General features: G+C 30.5%; 1 protein-coding gene across 3 annotated transcripts in view; it reads right to left on the bottom strand.

Moving 5' to 3' along the window:
• Positions 1 to 6: 6 nt before the first annotated feature.
• Positions 7 to 20,391, bottom strand: part of LOC106456883 (serine/threonine-protein phosphatase 4 regulatory subunit 4-like) — a 54,602-nt gene continuing 34,217 nt past the window's right edge. For all 3 annotated transcript variants that reach the window (XM_013916252.2, XM_022382670.1, XM_022382671.1), the window contains 14 exons: positions 19,534 to 19,611; positions 18,417 to 18,494; positions 17,807 to 17,992; positions 16,779 to 16,884; positions 15,768 to 15,893; positions 14,874 to 15,040; positions 11,445 to 11,486; positions 9,657 to 9,743; positions 9,275 to 9,377; positions 7,990 to 8,124; positions 3,711 to 3,951; positions 3,133 to 3,617; positions 2,482 to 2,569; positions 7 to 1,534 (listed from right to left, as the gene is read on the bottom strand). In XM_013916252.2, coding sequence (XP_013771706.2) covers positions 1,507 to 1,534; positions 2,482 to 2,569; positions 3,133 to 3,617; positions 3,711 to 3,951; positions 7,990 to 8,124; positions 9,275 to 9,377; positions 9,657 to 9,743; positions 11,445 to 11,486; positions 14,874 to 15,040; positions 15,768 to 15,893; positions 16,779 to 16,884; positions 17,807 to 17,992; positions 18,417 to 18,494; positions 19,534 to 19,611 — 1,950 coding nt within the window. In that variant the 3' untranslated portion in view covers positions 7 to 1,506. The remainder of the gene's footprint in view (positions 1,535 to 2,481; positions 2,570 to 3,132; positions 3,618 to 3,710; positions 3,952 to 7,989; positions 8,125 to 9,274; positions 9,378 to 9,656; positions 9,744 to 11,444; positions 11,487 to 14,873; positions 15,041 to 15,767; positions 15,894 to 16,778; positions 16,885 to 17,806; positions 17,993 to 18,416; positions 18,495 to 19,533; positions 19,612 to 20,391) is intronic.

Genomic DNA, 20,391 nt, shown 5'->3' with positions numbered 1-20,391 from the left:
CCAAAACCTTTGTAAGACAAAAACAACACACATTACAGCATTTAGAGACAGGTAGTATTTACTTATGTTTTCTGTGACAGGAGGAGCCTATATGTATAAAAAAGGAACTTTAACAATATCTGAAGAAAGAAAGAAAGACAGAAAATCAAGTAAAATTCACTTGAATGGCAGAGGATATACATCCTATGAATGGCAGGGGATATACATCCTATGTACTTAGTATTTGACTTTATAGTAAAAGTTATGATAATTTATGTCACAGAGAGAGAGAGAGAGTACTGACTTTGCACACAACTTTCAATTAATTTTGTGTTATATACACAACTATCAATTGCAGCTAATCTTTACCAAGCACATCAGAAACAGTGAAGAAAACCGATATCTTCACTAAATAAATCACCACTTACTTTTCAATAACTTCTGATCAACTTTTAAAAGACAATCTTACAAAAATGTATCACGAACATTTTATGCAAAAATGTATCCTTGAATATTACAAACTTCAGTAGTTATGCCTAATATTGGCCAACCAAGTTAACCATCTTGTATACTTTTCTTTAAATATATCTTTCTTGGTTAAACTTTAGGCTAGTGATGAAACCTACTATTTCTGCAAACATATTTATCTTGAATCTACACACACACACACACACACACACACAAACACACATACTGTTACTCTACAATAACTACATAATATGAAAAATTACACATACAAATACAACTACCTTTCAAAACAAAATTAATGAGAAGAAGAAAAAAACTGAATTTTGATAGGATATCTAACGTTAGCCAAAAAGGTAATGTTACTACAATGCCTTTAAATACAGAATGTTTAAATCTGTTGAACTACTAAAAAACTACTAATATGGTTGTATTAACACAATTATGTAACATAGTTAAAACGTTATTACTATACAAGAACAATTCTATCTTCCTGGTTTGATTTTTTTGTGCACAAAATGGATTAGAGTAACATGATGTATCTTATTGGTTACCTTAACAACTTACGGTTACTATGAACGTGAAAACTACTACATAGTAAAATCTCATTTTGTCCAAACAATGTCCAACACTACATTACAGTTTTGCTCAGACATATCATATGTCACTAAAAACTGATAACACAAAACTGACAATATGAAAATAATGTGAAATGGGAATAATAGGATGAACAATAGGTTTTGTAAATACAAATCACATATATGTGATGCTATACAAGTTTTATAGAACTATTCCATCCACCTTCTTCTACACATCTTTACATTTGGTCCTACTACAAAATTCACTGTACAATTAAAAACAACTATGTTTTCTCTCTTTGACAACTACATTATAGAAATATTAAAATACCACAAGGTTACAGATAGATCTTACAACCCATCACAACACCACTTAACATTTATATATACACACACACACACACACATTTACATACACCACCAGCAGTACAGCTAAAGTGAGAAGCCTGATATTCAATTTCTACACAATGTGACATCAACATCTTCATGAGCTGCCAGTGAAGGACTTGTGCCTGGAAAATATTTATTCAGTTATTAGAGTCAAGTCAAAAAAGTAGCAATATATGTTGAGCTACAAATTAAAACATCAGAACAGTTAAAGTGATTGATTTTTGACACTAGTTAATGCAAGATAAAGCTAATGTACTTACAATGTACTACAGCAGGTAAACTGAAGTAAAGCTACATGTAATAAAAGTTTAACTCACAATGACGTGTGGGTTTATAATTAAAGCAAAGATGTACTACAAGTTAAAATATTTAAATGACTTACAAATTATGATATTTACAATGAAAGAGAGATACAGATTGTACTGTTTAAAACAAAGTCAGAAAATCATAACAGCTCAAATAAGGTGAAAACACATCACAATAGTTAACACAATGAGTTATTTTTAACTGAGACTAAGCTGCATATCACAGTAGTTAACATAGTGGTAGCTTATGGTATAGCAACTTAAAAATAACCTTGCATATAAAAACTTACATTAACTACCTTTGTCAAAATTCAATAAAATGATTTCAAACATTAGTTAATATAATTTTGTCAGGACTACAAGATACTGCAGTTTCACTATACAATTTACAAAAAAAAAGCTATTTTAATATTCCAGTATTTATCTCAAACTCTTAAAACTGAGAAGTTTGAAAGGAAAAACTCTTTCTTCATGGTGGAACAAAAATTACAAACTCATGGCAGAGATCTAAAATGTGGGGATGATAATTCATGCCCATGTTAGTGATAGAATTAAATCAACAGCAAAGACCAAGTTAATTTGTTTTATAAATTGAGGATCATAACATTGCAACTCAAACATGTACAAAGAATTAGAAATATAAGAAATACAACTTTTACATTAAAAAATAATCTAAATGACTCAAAGTTATTTAAAATATTTACAATTAACTGACAAAGTAAACTAACTTTATTAAAGATATCTGACCTCATAATGCCACTTACTTGAAAATTGACTTTGGGGTTGGTATTTTGCTACCAGATGGTAATGTTGCCGAGTTAAGATGTGGTGTAACAGGTCTCTTGGGTAACTCTGTTGTTCAAAAATATAAAATCACAATCTTTATCTAGTTGTTTGTGTTTTTATTACAGCATTTTCTTAACTTAGAACCCATCTTGCACTGCTTCTATTTAACATCTAAAAGTATTTTTAAACTCCAACCATTTTCATTTACAAGTTAGTATTTTTAAGTTTAAGCTGCATTTTTCACTTTACTACTTTAAATTTTCAGGCTATAGTGCTCAGAAACAACATTTATAAATTTAACTTACCACTAGGAAGAATTACTAACAGACTTTAGATTGAAACAGTTATTTACTGATTTATGATTTATACACATGTTCTATCAAAGCCTTTTACTGTTTTAGTTACTACTGTTATGATATTTTCTACAGATCATATTTAGTATTAAAGAATCAGTTATTTACTGATTTATGATTTATACATATGTTCTATCAAAGCCTTTTACAGTTTTAGTTACTACTGTTATGATTTATACATATGTTCTATCAAAGCCTTTTACTGTTTTAGTTACTACTGTTATGATATTTTCTACAGATCATATTTAGTATTAAAGATACGAGTTATAAACAAACCAAGTGAGGTAGCTGGCGTTTCTTCAGGATAAGTTACAGCAGATATACTTTTCTTCTTGCCTATACTTTGCTGTTTAGATGAAGTGTTCCCACACACACTGGTACAAATAGTTCTTGTACTTATACTGTCAGATGAGGGACTCTTAATCAGGTTTGTAACACTCCTTTTCTCAGCTAAGCATTCCGACGAAACACTTAAAGAAGGTTTTGTTCCTTGGCTCGTAACATTACTTCTTGCAGTTGCACCATAAGATAAAGAATTTTTTGCCAATACTGGTGTTGGAAGTAGTTCAGTGGCTTGAGGAAGAGAGCAAAATGTGTCCCATGCTCCTAGCTGACCAATGGGATGAAGAAGTGATGGTAAGAGTTTGTCTAGTGTTCCTGGCTGACCAGTGGGTGATGGCAGTGGAGAAGGACAACGATCACCTGCTGCAGTTTTGACCAACCCGAGATGTGGAGTTGGAATTCTTGTTCCAGTCTGACTTCTGAAAACAGATATTTAAAAGTTGTATAGGTTATAAAATGTTAAAAAGAAGTGAAATAACTTCTGAAAAAAAATTTACATTTAATATTCTCACCTGTTAACAGCTGAAGCTACAGCCTTTCTGCTCGGGACAGGAGTGCGTGGGTATGTTCGGACTTGACCCCCTCCCTTTATCTTGCCTATATTGGAGGAGATAGGATTGCTTCCTTTTGATGTGTTGTTTTGTAGGTTGACATCTTTCTCAGCTGTCAGATTTGATTCTTTTGAAACTAGATTGCATACATCATAGCCTGATGACTTTCTTCTGTGATGAATATCAGTCTTCAATGTTAGGTCTATAAAAGAAAGGCACCAGATAGGTGCATTTAGTTTCCATTCAAAGATGTTCTTATTTTATTGATTAATACAATGATTCCAAACCTTTTTCATCTCATGGACTGGTTTCCCTTACAAAAACAAATCACTACTATCAGAAAATGCAACAATTAAGTATATACAAAAATCCAAAACTCAAAACCTACATCAACCATTGTACCAAATGAACCAGGGTTTTTATCCAAAAAATCTGCCACATGTGTAATAACCACAAAATTCAGACTGTCCTCAAAAACAGCAAAATATTTAAACCCATTTTAACGAAAGTAAAAAAAATATTGTACTGGTCTTTAAGTATAAATGTGTTGTATATGGAGTTGTATGAATGTGGCAAATAATGTCAGAAAGATAAAAATCCCGTTAAAGGTTAGACTTCAGAAACATCAATAACTACCAGCCTCCTTGGACATCAAGTCACCATCAGACATCATGAAACACTAACATCATTTTGTTTTACAAAATTGTGAACTTGCATATCACAGGTAGATAGACTTAATCGATAATCATGTGTATACTACATTGTTGATGCATGTCTTAGCAACACACCTGACAGAGCTCTCAAAAGAGCTGGAATGATTGTTGGTGAATAAAATCTTATATTTAATGTGATACTTCACCTTGTAAGCTTTCTCTTCAAGTTGTTACATAATGTGTTTAAATGACAATAAAATAATATCAACGAATAATTAATTTTTTTTATCTTAAAAATTTTCTCCTTTCTTTTTCTTCTATTAATGTTGGACTCACAGAATAAATATCAGAAAACTTTAAAAGAAACTTAAGATAAATAAAACATTGTTGAAATACCAAAACTCCCAAGGTTTGGACAAATTTACTAGGAACAAATATCAAAAATCCAAACATCATATGTAGGAATTATTAATGGTAGTAAGGTGCAAGACAAGCTACTAGAACTATAAAAAACCCAAAAAAAACAGGTACATTCGTAGAGTTATCTAATCTCCAATAAAACATTTAACACTGGATTTATAAGAAGATCACTAATACAACTGATAGATTGAATGACCTAACTTGAGCCATTAAAAATCACAGGCTGTAGAATGTCTACTCCTGGCAATTTGGAATACCTGCTTAACTATTAGAGAGCTGACAAACCAAATTACATATTTGTTTTGTTTAGCACCTAATAAGCTGGCTTGCCCATTTGACCATTAACAACCTTGACAGAGTGGACCAACTACTTGATCTATTAAAAACCTGACAGGGTGGATCATCTCTTTGATCCTGATAGGATTGATTACCTACTTACTCAGTTGAGAACCATGACAGAATGGATCACTTAATTGATCTATAGAAGAATGACAAACTGAATCATCTGCTTAATCTCTAAAACAAATATGATTTCTTAAAAACATGACAGACTGGATTAAAAACTTCACCTGAATTACACTTTATGTCTGCAAAAACTTAACAGAATGGACAACCGAGTAGACATAGCATGATGAAATGGACCACTTGTTATAACAATCAATCTAGTCTCATATGTCCCACTGAAATGAACTACAGAGTGGACAGTCACTGGAGGATTTACTAAGGCTGGGACTTTGGTGACTTGGCTACATATCTCAAGTGTCATTAACAGAATATGAAGCAACTTTTAAACCACTAGTACAGACAAAAGACAAAACAGATTAAACACAAGCAAGTAACTGTTTTCTGTTGATTGTAGCTTGTCCTAGTCATAAGGTACCTGTTCTAAGAAAGGATCAGAAGCTCATAGATGTTAGTGTATAAATGGATTAAAAACATGCTGTAAGTTACACCCAATCAAGTGCATTCTGCTCACAGCAAAGTATAATGCAGCTTGCCTGAAAAGATACAAAGAAATGAAAAGTGTATTAATAAGACTTAAGGCAAAACCCTTAATTTAGATTCAAGGCACTTTGCACTACAGCCAAATAACAGGTAGATACATACTCAATTAGTAAGAGTCTAGAACTATGTCCAAGACCATTTTTCATATAGGAACATAATGTTTACGATACGTAAAAGAGTAAGCCTTGGTAGACATACAAAACTCAGAAGTCTTGCAGAATGCTACAATTAATGCCATATATTATATGAACTACATATGCCGGTGCAGTTGACCTTCACTGAGAAAATGGATTGACTTGCACGACCACTAGACTTCAATCCTAGCAGGCATAACATCTCACTAAGTGGTTCCAGGCTATAAATATTCCTTTAAACATCTCTTTCAGAGGAATGGTCGAGGATATTTCAAGGCCTTATCAATACCCTGATTTTAAGAACGTGACAACAGTGCCATCCTCCATATTAACCATTTAGCTATCACCTCCTTAAATCATAGGGATATAATTTAACTATTGTCATATTTTGTTCCAAAAATAAAACTAATAAATGAAATTGTTTCAAATTTGACAAGAACTTTTCTAAAGGCATGCAGTTTCAAAAAATAAAAATACTTAATTTTTCTAGTTATTTGCACTCAAGGTGATTTTCATGTTAAGTATAAAAATACTTTTTATCATACAGTTTCACATTTTATTTTCATAACCTCTAGAACCTACTAAGTGAACATCAAAAGTTTTTTAAGGTAAATGTTTATTTTATTTTCATTTTCTCTACCATATCACTAACTGTAGCTATATTATCATCAACATAAAATCAAATGAAATGTTTAAAATTGAGAAATAGAAATATGTACATACCTTTTAAATCTTCAAATAATTTTAAAATGTTTCATTGGGTTACATTCATAATTTCTTTATCTTTTCATTTATAGTTTATCTTTAATGTTTTATTTTCCATTTCTGTTCTTTACCGTTATCTTGACACACATCAACAGGTGCTCCCAGGTCATAATACGGTACCATTAGCAGAGATACTTTAGTCTTCACCAAAATGTTTTTGTACTTGCGAATGAAGGTGAAGTTAGGGTTAAAAAAGTTATTAAACCTTTCAAATAAGACTTTTAAAACATAAATAATCCCTAATTAACTAAAACATAAAAGTAAAACCTAAATACATTTTAACTATGTTTAACTAATATGTACCTATGTCAGAAACAATGCTAAGTACTAGTGAGGACAAAGGCACCAACAATAAGTATCAACAAATAACGTGCACCAGTTTTAAAATAAACATAGGAAAACTGTAGTTTAAAATAAGCTCTTTCTGTTGATTATAAACATGTACATCAAATAAGTACATGTTGTTTGTAAATATCAGGTCTAATTATAGAAGGTGGGTGTGACTTCTGTCAAAGAATGGAATAATTTATTTTGTTTGTTCACCTGGATCAACCTGAAGGAACTTGAAAAAAGAACAGGTAAACAGTGGAGTAAATGTAGTTTGTGCCTAGACATTCATGTAGGTGTAGAGGTACTACTATTTAAGTTATAGAGACCAAAAATTAAGATCTTGGAACGCTTGTGTGTCACTTTACAACAACACTGAATTTTAAGTATTTTTTTCAAGGTTTCTTTTGAAATAAAGGAATTAAAACTTAAATAATATAAAACTTTGAATTATAAACTACATGATAATGCTAATTTCATTAGAATACAATGACAGTAAAGTAGTTTAAAGATTACATGACTGTCAAAGGGTTAAAGTGAAATTTCATAAACTGCATACATATAAAGCCACTTCTATCAAATGATAATTAATTAACTGTGATGAACCATTGTTTATTAGCATCAGCCATATTTAGCTCATCTCAAGATAAAAGCAATGCACTGAAGAATAGAGAATGAGAAACTTCTACATTCTTTGGAGGATAACAATTAATGCAAAAATATTATATTAAACAAAACTTTACAGTACTGATTGATTTTGGTAAATGAGCACACAAAAAACAAGATTAAACTACAAGTCACATCTCAGTATTATGTGTATTAAAAACCTGGGACATTGTATCATCCGCTAAAAATAAAAACTAAATTAATAATAAAGAGATTATAAACTGTATCACCTATAAAATGTATTAAAAATGGGCAGATTGAATCACATACTTCTTTTTGCTCTGGCTGCTATTGGGCTAGAAGGAGCAGAAACAGTAGCTCTGGGTGGGGAAAGTGATCTGTAGGACCTTAGCTGTTGACTTTCATTTTCTTCTCTAACATTTGAACTTCTAGATGAAGGTTTATCTAAACAAAAAAATATAAAAAAAAACTGATTTTTTCTACAAGTGTAATATTGGTATGTCAAAATGTTTAATGTAATTCAGTAAAACCTCATGACATGCACACAAAAAAAAGTTTAGAGAATACATGGTTGTCAAAGGGTTAAATTTCATTAACTGTAAAGATGTAAAGCCACTTCTATTAAGTGTTAATTACTAGATATCCTCCCACTCACATCAAGTGTGTTAATATTACTTCTGGGAACAAAAAAAATTTCTGTGTAAAAGTAAAATACTGCTCTTATATCATTTTCTTTAAATTGTTGGTATTGATTCAGAGACAGATAAAACAAAAAATAAGCCCTTTGATTTTTATCATGATTGTATAACAATTACTATTGTATTCAAACGAGTTGCAATAAACATTTGTATTGTTGTAGTGATGTGCCTTCATAAGAAGTAACCTTATTGTTTGTTTGTTTGGAATTAAGCACAAAGCTACATAACGGGCTATCTGTATCGAAACCCGGTTTCTAGCATCGTAAGTCCACAGACATACCGCTGTGCCAATGGGGAGCTAACCTTATTGAGTTACTCATTAAAGTTTAATAAGCTGCCTTGATAAATCATAGTACAAGATAGTTTACTCAAATTGCTAGTGTGTTTTTGGATAATAAAAATCAATAATATTAAAAAGTTCTCTGTAAAAAAACTATACTAATTATACCAAAGTTGAAATTGTAGCCATCTATTTAAAATGTTATGAATAAAGCAGTTGTAGTTATTTGTAAGACTATCATTGTTTCTGAACAACACTTTCATAAATAAAGCTCTTAAAAGAAAAGTTTGAAAAAAAAGAATATTTTATTTAATATTTTTTATTAAAGGCTCTTTGTAGTCAAATAATATATTTTTTATAACAAGTTGTATTATATTTTACAGCAAAGTTATATATGCCACTTTTCATACTTTTGAAATACTGAATAGAGGAAAGGTTACTAGTCAACAGTACACTACCACCCATGTAAAGGGATTGACTGTCACTCTTATAATATACACACACACATGTGGATTCAAAGCTAGCTCACCAGCTGCAGAATCCAAAGTTCTACCACAGGGATAACCCACACTCCACAACAAGTTATTTTTAAGTAAGTAAATACCCAGTGAAATACCTTTTCTAACAGGAATTTTTCCTCTCCTGGTCAAACTTCCAGGACAGGACTTTGAATCAGACTTGCACTGTTTAGTTTTGAACTCTTTTCTAAGTTTATCTTCCTGTAGATAAACCAAATAGATAAGATTTGTTATTCATTCTTTAAGACACTAATCAAATTATTATAAGACAAATCTTTCTCAAATTACTGATTAACAAATATTGATTAAAATCTTTATCTTATCTTCAATAAATCAGTATATTAAAACTACTTCTACAAAATCAGAACTGGGATTTTGCATATACAGCAACTTTTATTTGATAGTTTGCAAAACACTTAAAAACAATCTACTTTTTAAACATCTTTCTTATAGTATTATCAGAGTAAAAGCAGAACTTACAAGTTCTAACAACTTCCTTTCTTCTTCTTCTTTTCTTAAATCTTCAAAATCAACCTCTGGTTCAGCAAATGAAGATCGCTGAGAACCCTGTTTAAACATAACAGGAAGTTTTTCATAATGCATTTAAATAAACACAATCTCTAGATTAAACATTAACAACTTTGAACAAGATATAGTACATATCATGAGATTTTTGTTTTCCACTTTGAGAGAGTGCAAATTTGATAGAGATAGCATAAGATTCTTAAAAGTTGCTAAATTTAAGCTTTTTTTCCTAGTATGCTGTGTCTTGTAAACACGTTTGCTGTTTCATTCTAAGCAATCCACACCCTACTGAATGAAATGGTTTAAAGTCTTCAAATTTATGTAAATGTTACATGATTTTACAGAAGATCTGTTCATATATTTAGTTCAGGAGGTAACCATGTCAGAAGATACTAATAAAAAGAAAGAAATCTGGGTACATGATGCTCTTTAACCCTCTTGTCTAGTCCCACCTACTTTCATTTTTCTAAGAGTTTATAACCAATAGAAAGAGCGGTACTTGTGTACGTAAGTCTTATAGCCGTTTGTAAATAGCTCAAAGGAGAAAAAATCGTAATTTTACCTAAACTGTTGAAGTGTGATGACCATGTTGTTGCTCTGAAGAGAAACGAGATTTTTTAAAACTCGCATAAAGCTTGTTTAGACACCCAAATAAATTACAGGTGTTTTGGGTGCACTAATATAGTAAATTGATTTTTTTTTTATATTAGTTTATATGCAAATTTGAAGCATAAAAAATTAATAACTCTACACCCTCCATTCGGAAGAATAAACGAGGCTTACGGTGAGGCTAAACACGTGCGGCGCTCGTGCACAAAGTCTTGTAACCACCGTAAGTACTCGAAATCTTTGTTTTTTGAAATATATTTTCTTCATTCTTGTAGCTTTTAAGGGGTCAAGTTGGCTATCCCTTTGCACGTGCTTTGTTGCTTTCAAAGGTATCGTATTACAGTGTCATGTAAACAGCACACTGACACAATCGGCGATTTATTGCTTTATATTCAGCGGATTTCTACTTCAGTCGTAGACAGTAAATACACATAGAAAATAAATGTGAAATGCTTAGCAGTTGAAACTCTCAAGAGAAGTTCTTTAAAATCTTATGAATAATAATCAAGAAAACAGGGCAAAGCTGCTCATTTTATTTCTGATTTTACAACTCTTTTCATTATACTTTGATGATTTGTCTAATGGCCGAAGAATAAAATATACTGTTAGGGTAGAGGTAATAACAGATGAAATATAAAGTTTTACGATAAAAAAAGTTTCATATTTACTAAGGAGGTTAAAGTGATTACAAAAATAGAAGGTTGAGATTTTGAGACATGAGAAATATTTTTAATCTTTACATAAAAATCACTTTGTTCTTGCAGTAGTAAAAAAATATTCGATTCATTCACAAACAAATTGTTAGCAAAAATACTTCATTAAAAAAAAAAAAACTGATTTTTTTGTACAAACGAAATGTAATGTTTACTAAAATTCTGCTAAATTTTGTTAAAGTATACATACTGTATTAAAAGTTGTAATATTAAAGCTATATACAAGTAAAAATTGTCACGTGGTCAGTGCCTTGGACCGAGCCCATGTTGAACGAGTTAACAAACTATCATAAATACTTAAGTATTTTGAAATAACATTTAAGATTTCATTTATAAAAATGTTTTGAAGGTATACTTAAAAATATTCTCTTTGGGATAGTTTATCATTAAAAGAAAGAAGAACCATTATATGATTACTTACTGGTTCCATAGATACCTCAATTTTGTCCAATTCTTCAATAGCCTGAAAATTGACAACGTAATTTCAAATCAGAAAAACAGAATGTAAATTTTTGTCAATACTATTCATGAATATTATTACAGACATATTATATTTTGAAGCACAGATTAGTATTAGAAAACATGTCATACAATCATATGACTATCAAACCTCAGAGTCCACTCCTTATTTAGTAACAAAGAATAATTTTGTAGTTATGACTTGGAATGCTTAATTTCTTTTCATTATTTTACATTAAAACAAATTTATAGAAAATGCCTTGCTCACAACTATGATTAAAAAAAAACAACAATAAAAATTTCAGTTCATTAAGTTATTCAATTTCTGCTCTTCCTTTACTACATACAAGTGCATTTCTCTGCCATGGAACCACTCATATATATTAATTTTTCCAATACTTACAGATGCTGTCTTTCAGTTACTTGATTATTCTCTGACAGCCAAAGCCTATAGAAAGTTATTATTTTTTGTATTTAATATTTTACATTTTACTTTTCTTTTAATAGGTAGTTTTGCCTTTTATTTTTAGATTAGTTTATTGTTTGTCAAGTTTAATATTTTATGTTATGCTCCTCCTCTTTTTTTTCTTTGATAAGCCTACCTAGATATATATAACCCTTTCCAGCCAAGTACTTCAGGTTTTTACAAGGACAAAATGATGCCATCAAGTTTTGAAAAATTATCAGAGATATATCCTTTCATATTACATACAAAACAAAATTATCACTGAAATGCTGAAATTAAATTTTCTTTTGATGCAAGTTTTATTGAAATTTATTTTGAATGAAGTATAAAAAAAAAAAAAGAATTGCCAACATTTAAATTTCTCACCTGCACAAATATAACTTAAAAGTGGTTGAAACTAAGCCACAAATCTGTAAACTTTGCACTGGTTTGAGGATTACTTTTAGCTCAAATATTTTGAAGATGGTGAAATTTTGAAGTTGGTGATGCCAAGAACAGTAAATCAACCATCCATATATTTTGTTTTACAAGTTCTAAGTTTCTGAATCTCACATAACTGTAAATATATCATCTGAAACATAGGATGATTTTCTTTCTTGCGACTTATTTGCCATAGGGCTCTTTTCCTTCCTTGTGTAATCACAGTAGATTGTAAATTTGTGAAATGTTTTACCATGTTTCAAGATTAATCACGGTTTTGTCATACATTTACCTGAAGTAATTACCATGGCAGTTAATTTTTTGTTTAAAAGAACTCGTAAGTTTAGTAACACAAGGCCAACGTGAATGCTCGCATCATATTTCAAGTCTTGGGTAAAGAATGAAGCATATTTTTAACATGAACACAAATATAAATATTACAAAAATAAAGACACAGACAATTTTTATGTATAAAATACAGTAAGATAAATAACATCTATTTGTATTAGTTTTAATGATTTCTTTTATTGCACCACTTATTTTAACAAAGTGGCTTAGTGAATTGTGTCATTAGGCCTACTATAGTATACATAAAACAAGTAGCTTTTAAGTGAATCATTGCATGGGTCATGCATAATGGTACATGGTTATATCACGTAATGTTTTTAATTGATTGTAAATCATAAATTAATTGAAAAAAATAATAGTACAAAAGGTCCCACAGTTACATGTCACATATTCTAACTGTCTGTGTTCCTGGTATAGTAACTTTGATGAATTATTAATTTTTATTAATGCATGGTTAATGGTGGCAGTATACCAACCACTTGACTGGAAAGCATTAAATCTTCAAAAAAACATGATACTGCTTAAGTAATCTTATTTTCACATATGAGAAAAACAATTGCATACATATACTCCAAGATCAAGTACTCAGTTTATCCAGAAATCTAAACAAAAACACCTTAGATGAGAAGAAAAAAAAAATACAGCCAAGAAATATTAAGTGTGTGACTTAAGAATGAAATTAAAATTGTCGGCCAAACTGGTAGCTACACTTATGGTACTGATAAGTATTTTACAGCAAATATTCATTCATTAGTTAGCTAGGCCATTTTTTGTTCAACTTGGGCCATGATAGTGGGTAAAACAAAATATGTGGCCTAGCTAACTAATGAATGAATATTTGCTGTAAAATTTTTATCAATATTATAAGTGTAGCTTACAGTTTGGTCACCAATTTTCATTTCATTCCTTGAAGTTTCAAATTCAACCCTTTTTTTTTTTGGCCCACCTTTTTTTCACACCTTATGTGTTTTTGATTAGATATAATGACTTTATGTCAATACACACCAACAAACCACAGTAAGTAAGAAACTGACTCTCGACGGTATCCAACATTAGCTTTAGGATTACAACCCTATTATTCAGAACCAACCTATACTTCACACAACCAACCAGATCCTTTAAAATATATGGTGGTAGTTTTCCTCTCTAAAACAGTGTTAATAACTTCTTTTACAGTAATTCCATGGAAACTGGATTAACACCCATCACCCACATGCACTTGGTGCAGCTGAATCACGCATCATTATTTACACTGATTGCTTAAGCTAATATCACTTGATGCTAAATGCTCTTTGATTAGAAGAATTTCATAACATTTAGTGCATATGTGCTTAAAAGTTCAATAATAACCATCCACCTGTATGATTGTTTTGAAAACTTTAGCTAGAAACTGCTAATCTAGTTTGCTTGGCCTAACCAACACTTGTGTATCTGCATGTACTTTCACCCTATAGTTGTTTGCTATTCTAAATCAGCTGTCTTTAATTCAAATGACAAAAATCTAAAAACTGTCCATCTTTACTCTAAGATGAAGCTGCAGTAAAAATTTCAGACTGACAGCTTACGTGACTTTTTGTGTAGGCATGCACAAAAATTTTGATCAATATTGAGCAGTTTTGTTGAATAACTTTGCACATGTGGTTTATAGTTAGAACAGATTTGACACCTAACTGTAGCTATTAAAGATCTATCAGTGTACCAAATTTGAAAAAAAAAAAAAATACCTTGAAACTTATGTGCATTTTTTTGTTTTTATATAGATCAAATAAAGTTTCTGTTCTTTCAGTGTGAAGAAATAAACAGGAAAAAATTCAATCAAAATTGGAGATTTATATCTTGTGTATTTCTTAATGTTTTGCATTGAAATTTGGTACGTGAAGTAAGGGTCCAATAGAGCACATCCACTGAAAATGTGAGTTAGTTTGGAAAATTGCTAAACTATCACTCCTTTTAATAACACACAGTGTGTCCTGCAGGTTGTTTTGGCTGCATGACACACTACTGTGTGTTTTGATTACTACAAAAATTATCACCATTGTTCAAAAGTAAATGTCTTTAGTAGGTTAGGATTATTGTAAGTACTTTTAAATTAAAACTGTCTACTATATATGAAACAAAAACACTTCATAAGTAATAAACAAAGTAGTGAAAACTCACAAGACCCACAGCTGCTGTTACATCCCTATCCTTTTCATTAGTCATCAGTCTACTCACACATGACTCCAGCTCTTGGAGCAGAGGACTGTCTACTGGGATCATTATAAGGGATTTTAACTGAGGTAAAACTGAGCAGAGTCGCAGTCGAATGTTTGGAACAGAATCACCTGTTAAAATAAGGAATATTAATACTATGCTTGAGAAAACTATATAAATTATATTAAAGGTATCAGCGTGTAAAAATTCTAAATCCAAAGCTATTTTGTATTATCAAACGACTGTCAAATTTAAAGATGTCGCCAACTTCAGAATGAGTTACATAAACTTAAATTAAGCCACTACTTAAAAATGTTAAAAAGAGAGAAACAAAAATTAAGTCGTATTAGTAGAAGGATGTATTTATTAGTTTTGTGATTAACTTGGCCACATTGTAAATAAAGGAAATACTGTTACTTTGGCTTGACTAACCAACATTACAAAAGGAACAATGCACATTTCATTCAAGCAAATCACGTTTTCAGGTGAATTATATTAATAAGATACATATCTGTTTATAGAGGTAATGAAAGGGAAACATTACCATTTACAAAAGGAATGAACAGATAATACTAATAACATAATAGGTCTGACTGGCCACAAGAAATAACATGGAAATAAGAATTTAGCAACAGATTACAAAATTTTACAAGCATTGCTAGCCCTTATTAAAAATATACAGATTAATTACTGTTTAAAGAAAGTCTTAGCACCAAGAGAGAATATTCATTCATTGCTGCTGGCACTTGCATGGTATTATAATGATGGTACTCAGCCCTAAAAGTGGTGAAAAGAAATGCAGTTTAAATAGGGTTTTGAAAACAAGTGAGAAGGTTGGTCAGTCCTGTTGGTACTTACATGCCAGCTCTAAAAGCGGTCGAAAGAAATGCTGTTTAAAAAACGTTTTAGAGAAGAGTTCCATGACTAGCTGGCAAACTGATATAAACAGCATTCTGCTGTGACAACTTCTTCCATGACACAGATCTAAAATAAATTAATTTGGTAAAGAGAAGATTCAAGCAAGAATAAATTATTTATTTTAAACATGATCTGTAATGATCTGTTTCAAGTAAAGTTACAGAATATTGTATAAATAGTAATATACATGGTTATAACACCTATAGTTTTAGACATTTGGAACAAAGAGAGAAATTGAAAGATCTATAAATAAACAACAAAAAAGTTAAAGAAAATGTTCAGTAAATTAGGAAGAGGAAACAAAACAAATCACATTTAAATTTAAAATAATAATAAGAAAAAAGTAATACAAGCAGATGCAGACAACTCAATATTAAAACAAGAGCATTGTTTCATCAATTGTCAGAGGAAAAAAACAACAACATGTAAACCAATTAAACTTTAGATTTTTTGCTTGGTCTTACTTTTTTTTTTTTCAGTTTTGCTTTCTAATATGAAACATTCCAAAACCTTTTTTTGACCTAGATTGCATTTCATGTTTAGTTTATACGCCTTAGACAAATTAGTGCATTGATTTTAATACGAGTTGTCTTCACCCAATAGTAACTACTTGTCAAAATTACAAATCGTTAAACAAATTCAAAATTTACACAGTACGCGATGATGTGTCAATATGTGGATATTATTAAAATATAAACTTCCATTCTTTTTAATGTATATAATCCATTTAGCAAAGATAAGTTTTAAGAAAGAGATTATGCCATCAACACTAAACAAAGTACAAAATTAAATAATGTATATCTGTACAGAGAACATCAGAAAAGAAAAAAACAAACATTTTCAACCAATATAATAAAGGATGTAAACATCTTATATGTATCGTCAGTGTCTCCTAAGTAGCTAAAGACATTAAGAGAACTTAGCCAGGTTTTTCTAGTATCTATTACACACCTACTGTTAATCGTTCAATGATAGACACCCGTCGATCAAGCAAAGGAATGTTTCGAACTATCACCAACAGCGTATATGCTGCAGCTAGCCGACAAGGTATGGGTCTCTAATGGATAAAAAAGATTTGGATAGATTTTGCTTGATAGTAATGTGACTTCAATAATGCTAACCATCCAAGAACACCAGTAACATTTTAATAATAAAAAAGAAAACACTGCACATACAAAATTATATATATAAAGCAAGTTACATATTAAAAATCTGGTATTCCTGTCACAAAAATTGGTGTGATGTATGTAGGCCAAAGATTATGAAATTTTCAATAAATTCTATGCTGTTAGCAATTATTCCTTGTTTTATAAGTGGTAGTAAAACAGGTAGAATAAAGCACATTCTGTTATTAAAATTTTGTCATTATTATCTCAAGGAAAAAAACACACCAAATAATTAGTGTAAAGTTCTTAAATATTAGCAATTAATTTGTGCCAAGAGTCTTGAAAACTGATCTTAAATGATCTACATAATCTCAGAAATACACATATCAAAATAAGCAGTTTTGGATAATCCAAATAATCCAGTCATTCTCCAATTGCTTCTTTGATGTCTGAATACACTATAGCTTAGAAATTGTCAAACCAGAAACACCAGGAGTTGCTGAGACTTGCAAGTGAATTTCATTGAAAAAAAAATGAAGGAAGAACTATCACAATGTTTGGAAGACTTTTACAATAGGGTTAATTGATCACGTAATGAGCTTAGATAAATGTCTGACAATGCTTTTTTTTTATAGTAAATTTTATCTCTTTTAACATGGTTTTGTATGCACACATCAAAACGAAAGAAAGGTCTGCACAAACTCAATTATGCCTACAGTTCTGAACAGACAATACGATGAAAAATACAATCATGATGAATTCAAGTATTAGTGAAGCATAAGAGAAGAGAGAAATATATATAAATTGGATTATTTTGGTTATGATTTTGAATGTTGTGCTCAACAGAGCTAAATACACAAGTCTATTACTCACAGCAGTGTGAAGTCTGTTGAGAAGAAGAGGAACGAAGGTATCATTGAGATGTTCTCCAGGAAAACACTGTACCACACAAACTAATTGGGACAAGAAATCAGCATAAAGTCTCCAATTACTGGTCTGAGATGTTGCTTCTTCACAGATTAACAAAGCTTCTACCAAATTCTCCAAACTCTCTTTTTCCTAGATAAATCATTACAAGAAATTTTACTCAATCTGTTAATCATCATCTCAGAGAGGTTACTTGCAAGGTTTAATATTCTATCAAATGGCTTTAAATTTAAAAAATACTAAATTCTTAAAACTATCTAGGACTCTTATATGTAAATTAAGTGACAGCATTACTCCAGTAACATAAATCTCTGAAAATGATGGTTCCAGTGGATGGAGAACCCGTAAAGAAACTTGGTCATCCTATAAACAAAATACAGAATTAACTGTGAAACTGTTATGTCAAATATAAGAAACAAATTACTTAATAACTGACTTTTTTTTTGAAGAAAAGTTATCTATAGGAACACCATACTAATTAACTTTTCATGTGCACATATTGTAAGAGAATATCTTAAATGTATTTCATGAATAAAATCATGTTATTACAATATACCTTCTCATCTCTTAGTTCATTACTTGAAGTTATAGCTTCCAAAGTCTCTGGTAAGTGAACCACAAGACCTTTAATAACCTAGGGAAGATATAAAAAATAAAACAATAATCCACTTCATTAATAAATGTCAGTTAAAATCTGTCTTTTCAAATAGATCCACCCAAGAAAATTCCAGAATTATGTCATCATTCTAGCTTTGAAATTATATGAATTCAAACATCATACACTAAATAATACTTATTTAACCTAAACATTTCAATTCAAATAATTCTATAAATACAATGGTCATGCTATTCTATATTTTCTTGTTTGTGGTATTTATGCAAGACTACACAAATGCTTTCTGTGTTAACCATTATTAATTGTGAACTGAAAGATTAGAGACAAGGCAACTAGTCAACAGCACCCGCTACCAACTCTTGGGCTACCCTTTTTGAAAAATGGGATTTGATTGTCACTATCATATTGCATCTATTGCACCCAAATTTTGCTGCAATGGGGGACAAATCATGGACCCTTGGATTCAATCTAGTAAATAACCACTAAGCCATGATCATTACTATACTACTTGTAAGAGTTACAGTCAGTTAACCTAAGGCTAAGAAAAGTTCTTGAGGACTCTCAAAAACTTTTATGATGGCAAAGAAAGAAAATGTAATATCATAAAATACAGAATATATTTTATAAGTAACCAATACTAAAAGCACACAGGTTTGTGGTCAAAAATAAGTAACCAATAATAAAAGCACACAGGTTTGTGGTCAAAAATAAGTAACCAATAATAAAAGCACACAGGTTTGTGGTCAAAAATAAGTAACCAATAATAAAAGCACACAGGTTTGTGGTCAAAAATTCTCAAATTTATTCTTTAATCAATAATCCATAATTGTTGTTACACTTTTTATCTTTAAGTTACAGAAGCATTAAGAATTACATAATTGTAGCTCTTACTATAAAAACAGGGTAAAGAATCCTTTGCAGTTTTAGACATGGTGTTTGATATATATATAAATCTATTTAGCAGACTTCTAGCTTGACATTATGATCTATCTCCACATTGTCATCAAATAATTATTATCAATTTTACATAAGTATTTCAAGAACAAATGCTTTTTACCTCAAGTGATTCATCTGTTAAAAGCTGGATTAGTTCTGTTTTGATAAAACATGCTTTTGTTCCCAGTAGCTTGGCAACCTGTGTAATTAGTAAGTATATTTATTTCATTTGGTTGTAGTTTTTATATTTAAAGAATACTTTTTCATATTACAAGTTTTAGGAAATGATTTAATTTTATGCTTTAATGTCTTGCTTATACCATGGAGCACCCTCTCTCTCAATGGGCATTCTTACTTTATACCATTAATTCCTTTTAACCACTGCCTTCACCTGATTTTTTATTCTTTATTGACTTCTGCACTCATTTTACATTTTCTCTCTTTATAACAAGTGATAAAAATTCAGTGTTTACTTATCACTATCCACAGTCCTTATTTACCTTGCATTTATTTTTTTATTACCCACTGTCCTTACTTTGCATTACTTACTCTTTACTAACCACTTTCCTTACTTAGCACTCTTTACTCTAATATTTACTAACCTTATCTTGCATAATTTATTCTTTATTATCCACCCTTATTTTGCATTGTTTATATTTTATTAACCACTTTGCTTATTTTACATTATTTACTCTTTCATACTGACTGTACTTATTTTGATTGTTTACTCTTTATTTAATATTAACTGTCCTTATCTTGCATAGTTTACACTTTGCCATCAACTGTCATTATTTTGGACTGCTTACTATTTACATTCTTACTTTGCATTGTTAATACTTTACTACTCACCGGCAATAGTTTACACTATCCCCTCTTTACTACTCACCGGCAATAGTTTACACTATCCCCTCTTTACTACTCACCGGCAATAGTTTACACTATCCCCTCTTTACTACTCACCGGCAATAGTTTACACTAT

Source organism: Limulus polyphemus, unplaced genomic scaffold (assembly GCF_000517525.1).
Source record: "Limulus polyphemus unplaced genomic scaffold, Limulus_polyphemus-2.1.2 Scaffold268, whole genome shotgun sequence".
Lineage (NCBI taxonomy): Eukaryota > Metazoa > Arthropoda > Merostomata > Xiphosura > Limulidae > Limulus > Limulus polyphemus.
This window is presented reverse-complemented; position numbering and strand designations above follow the sequence as displayed.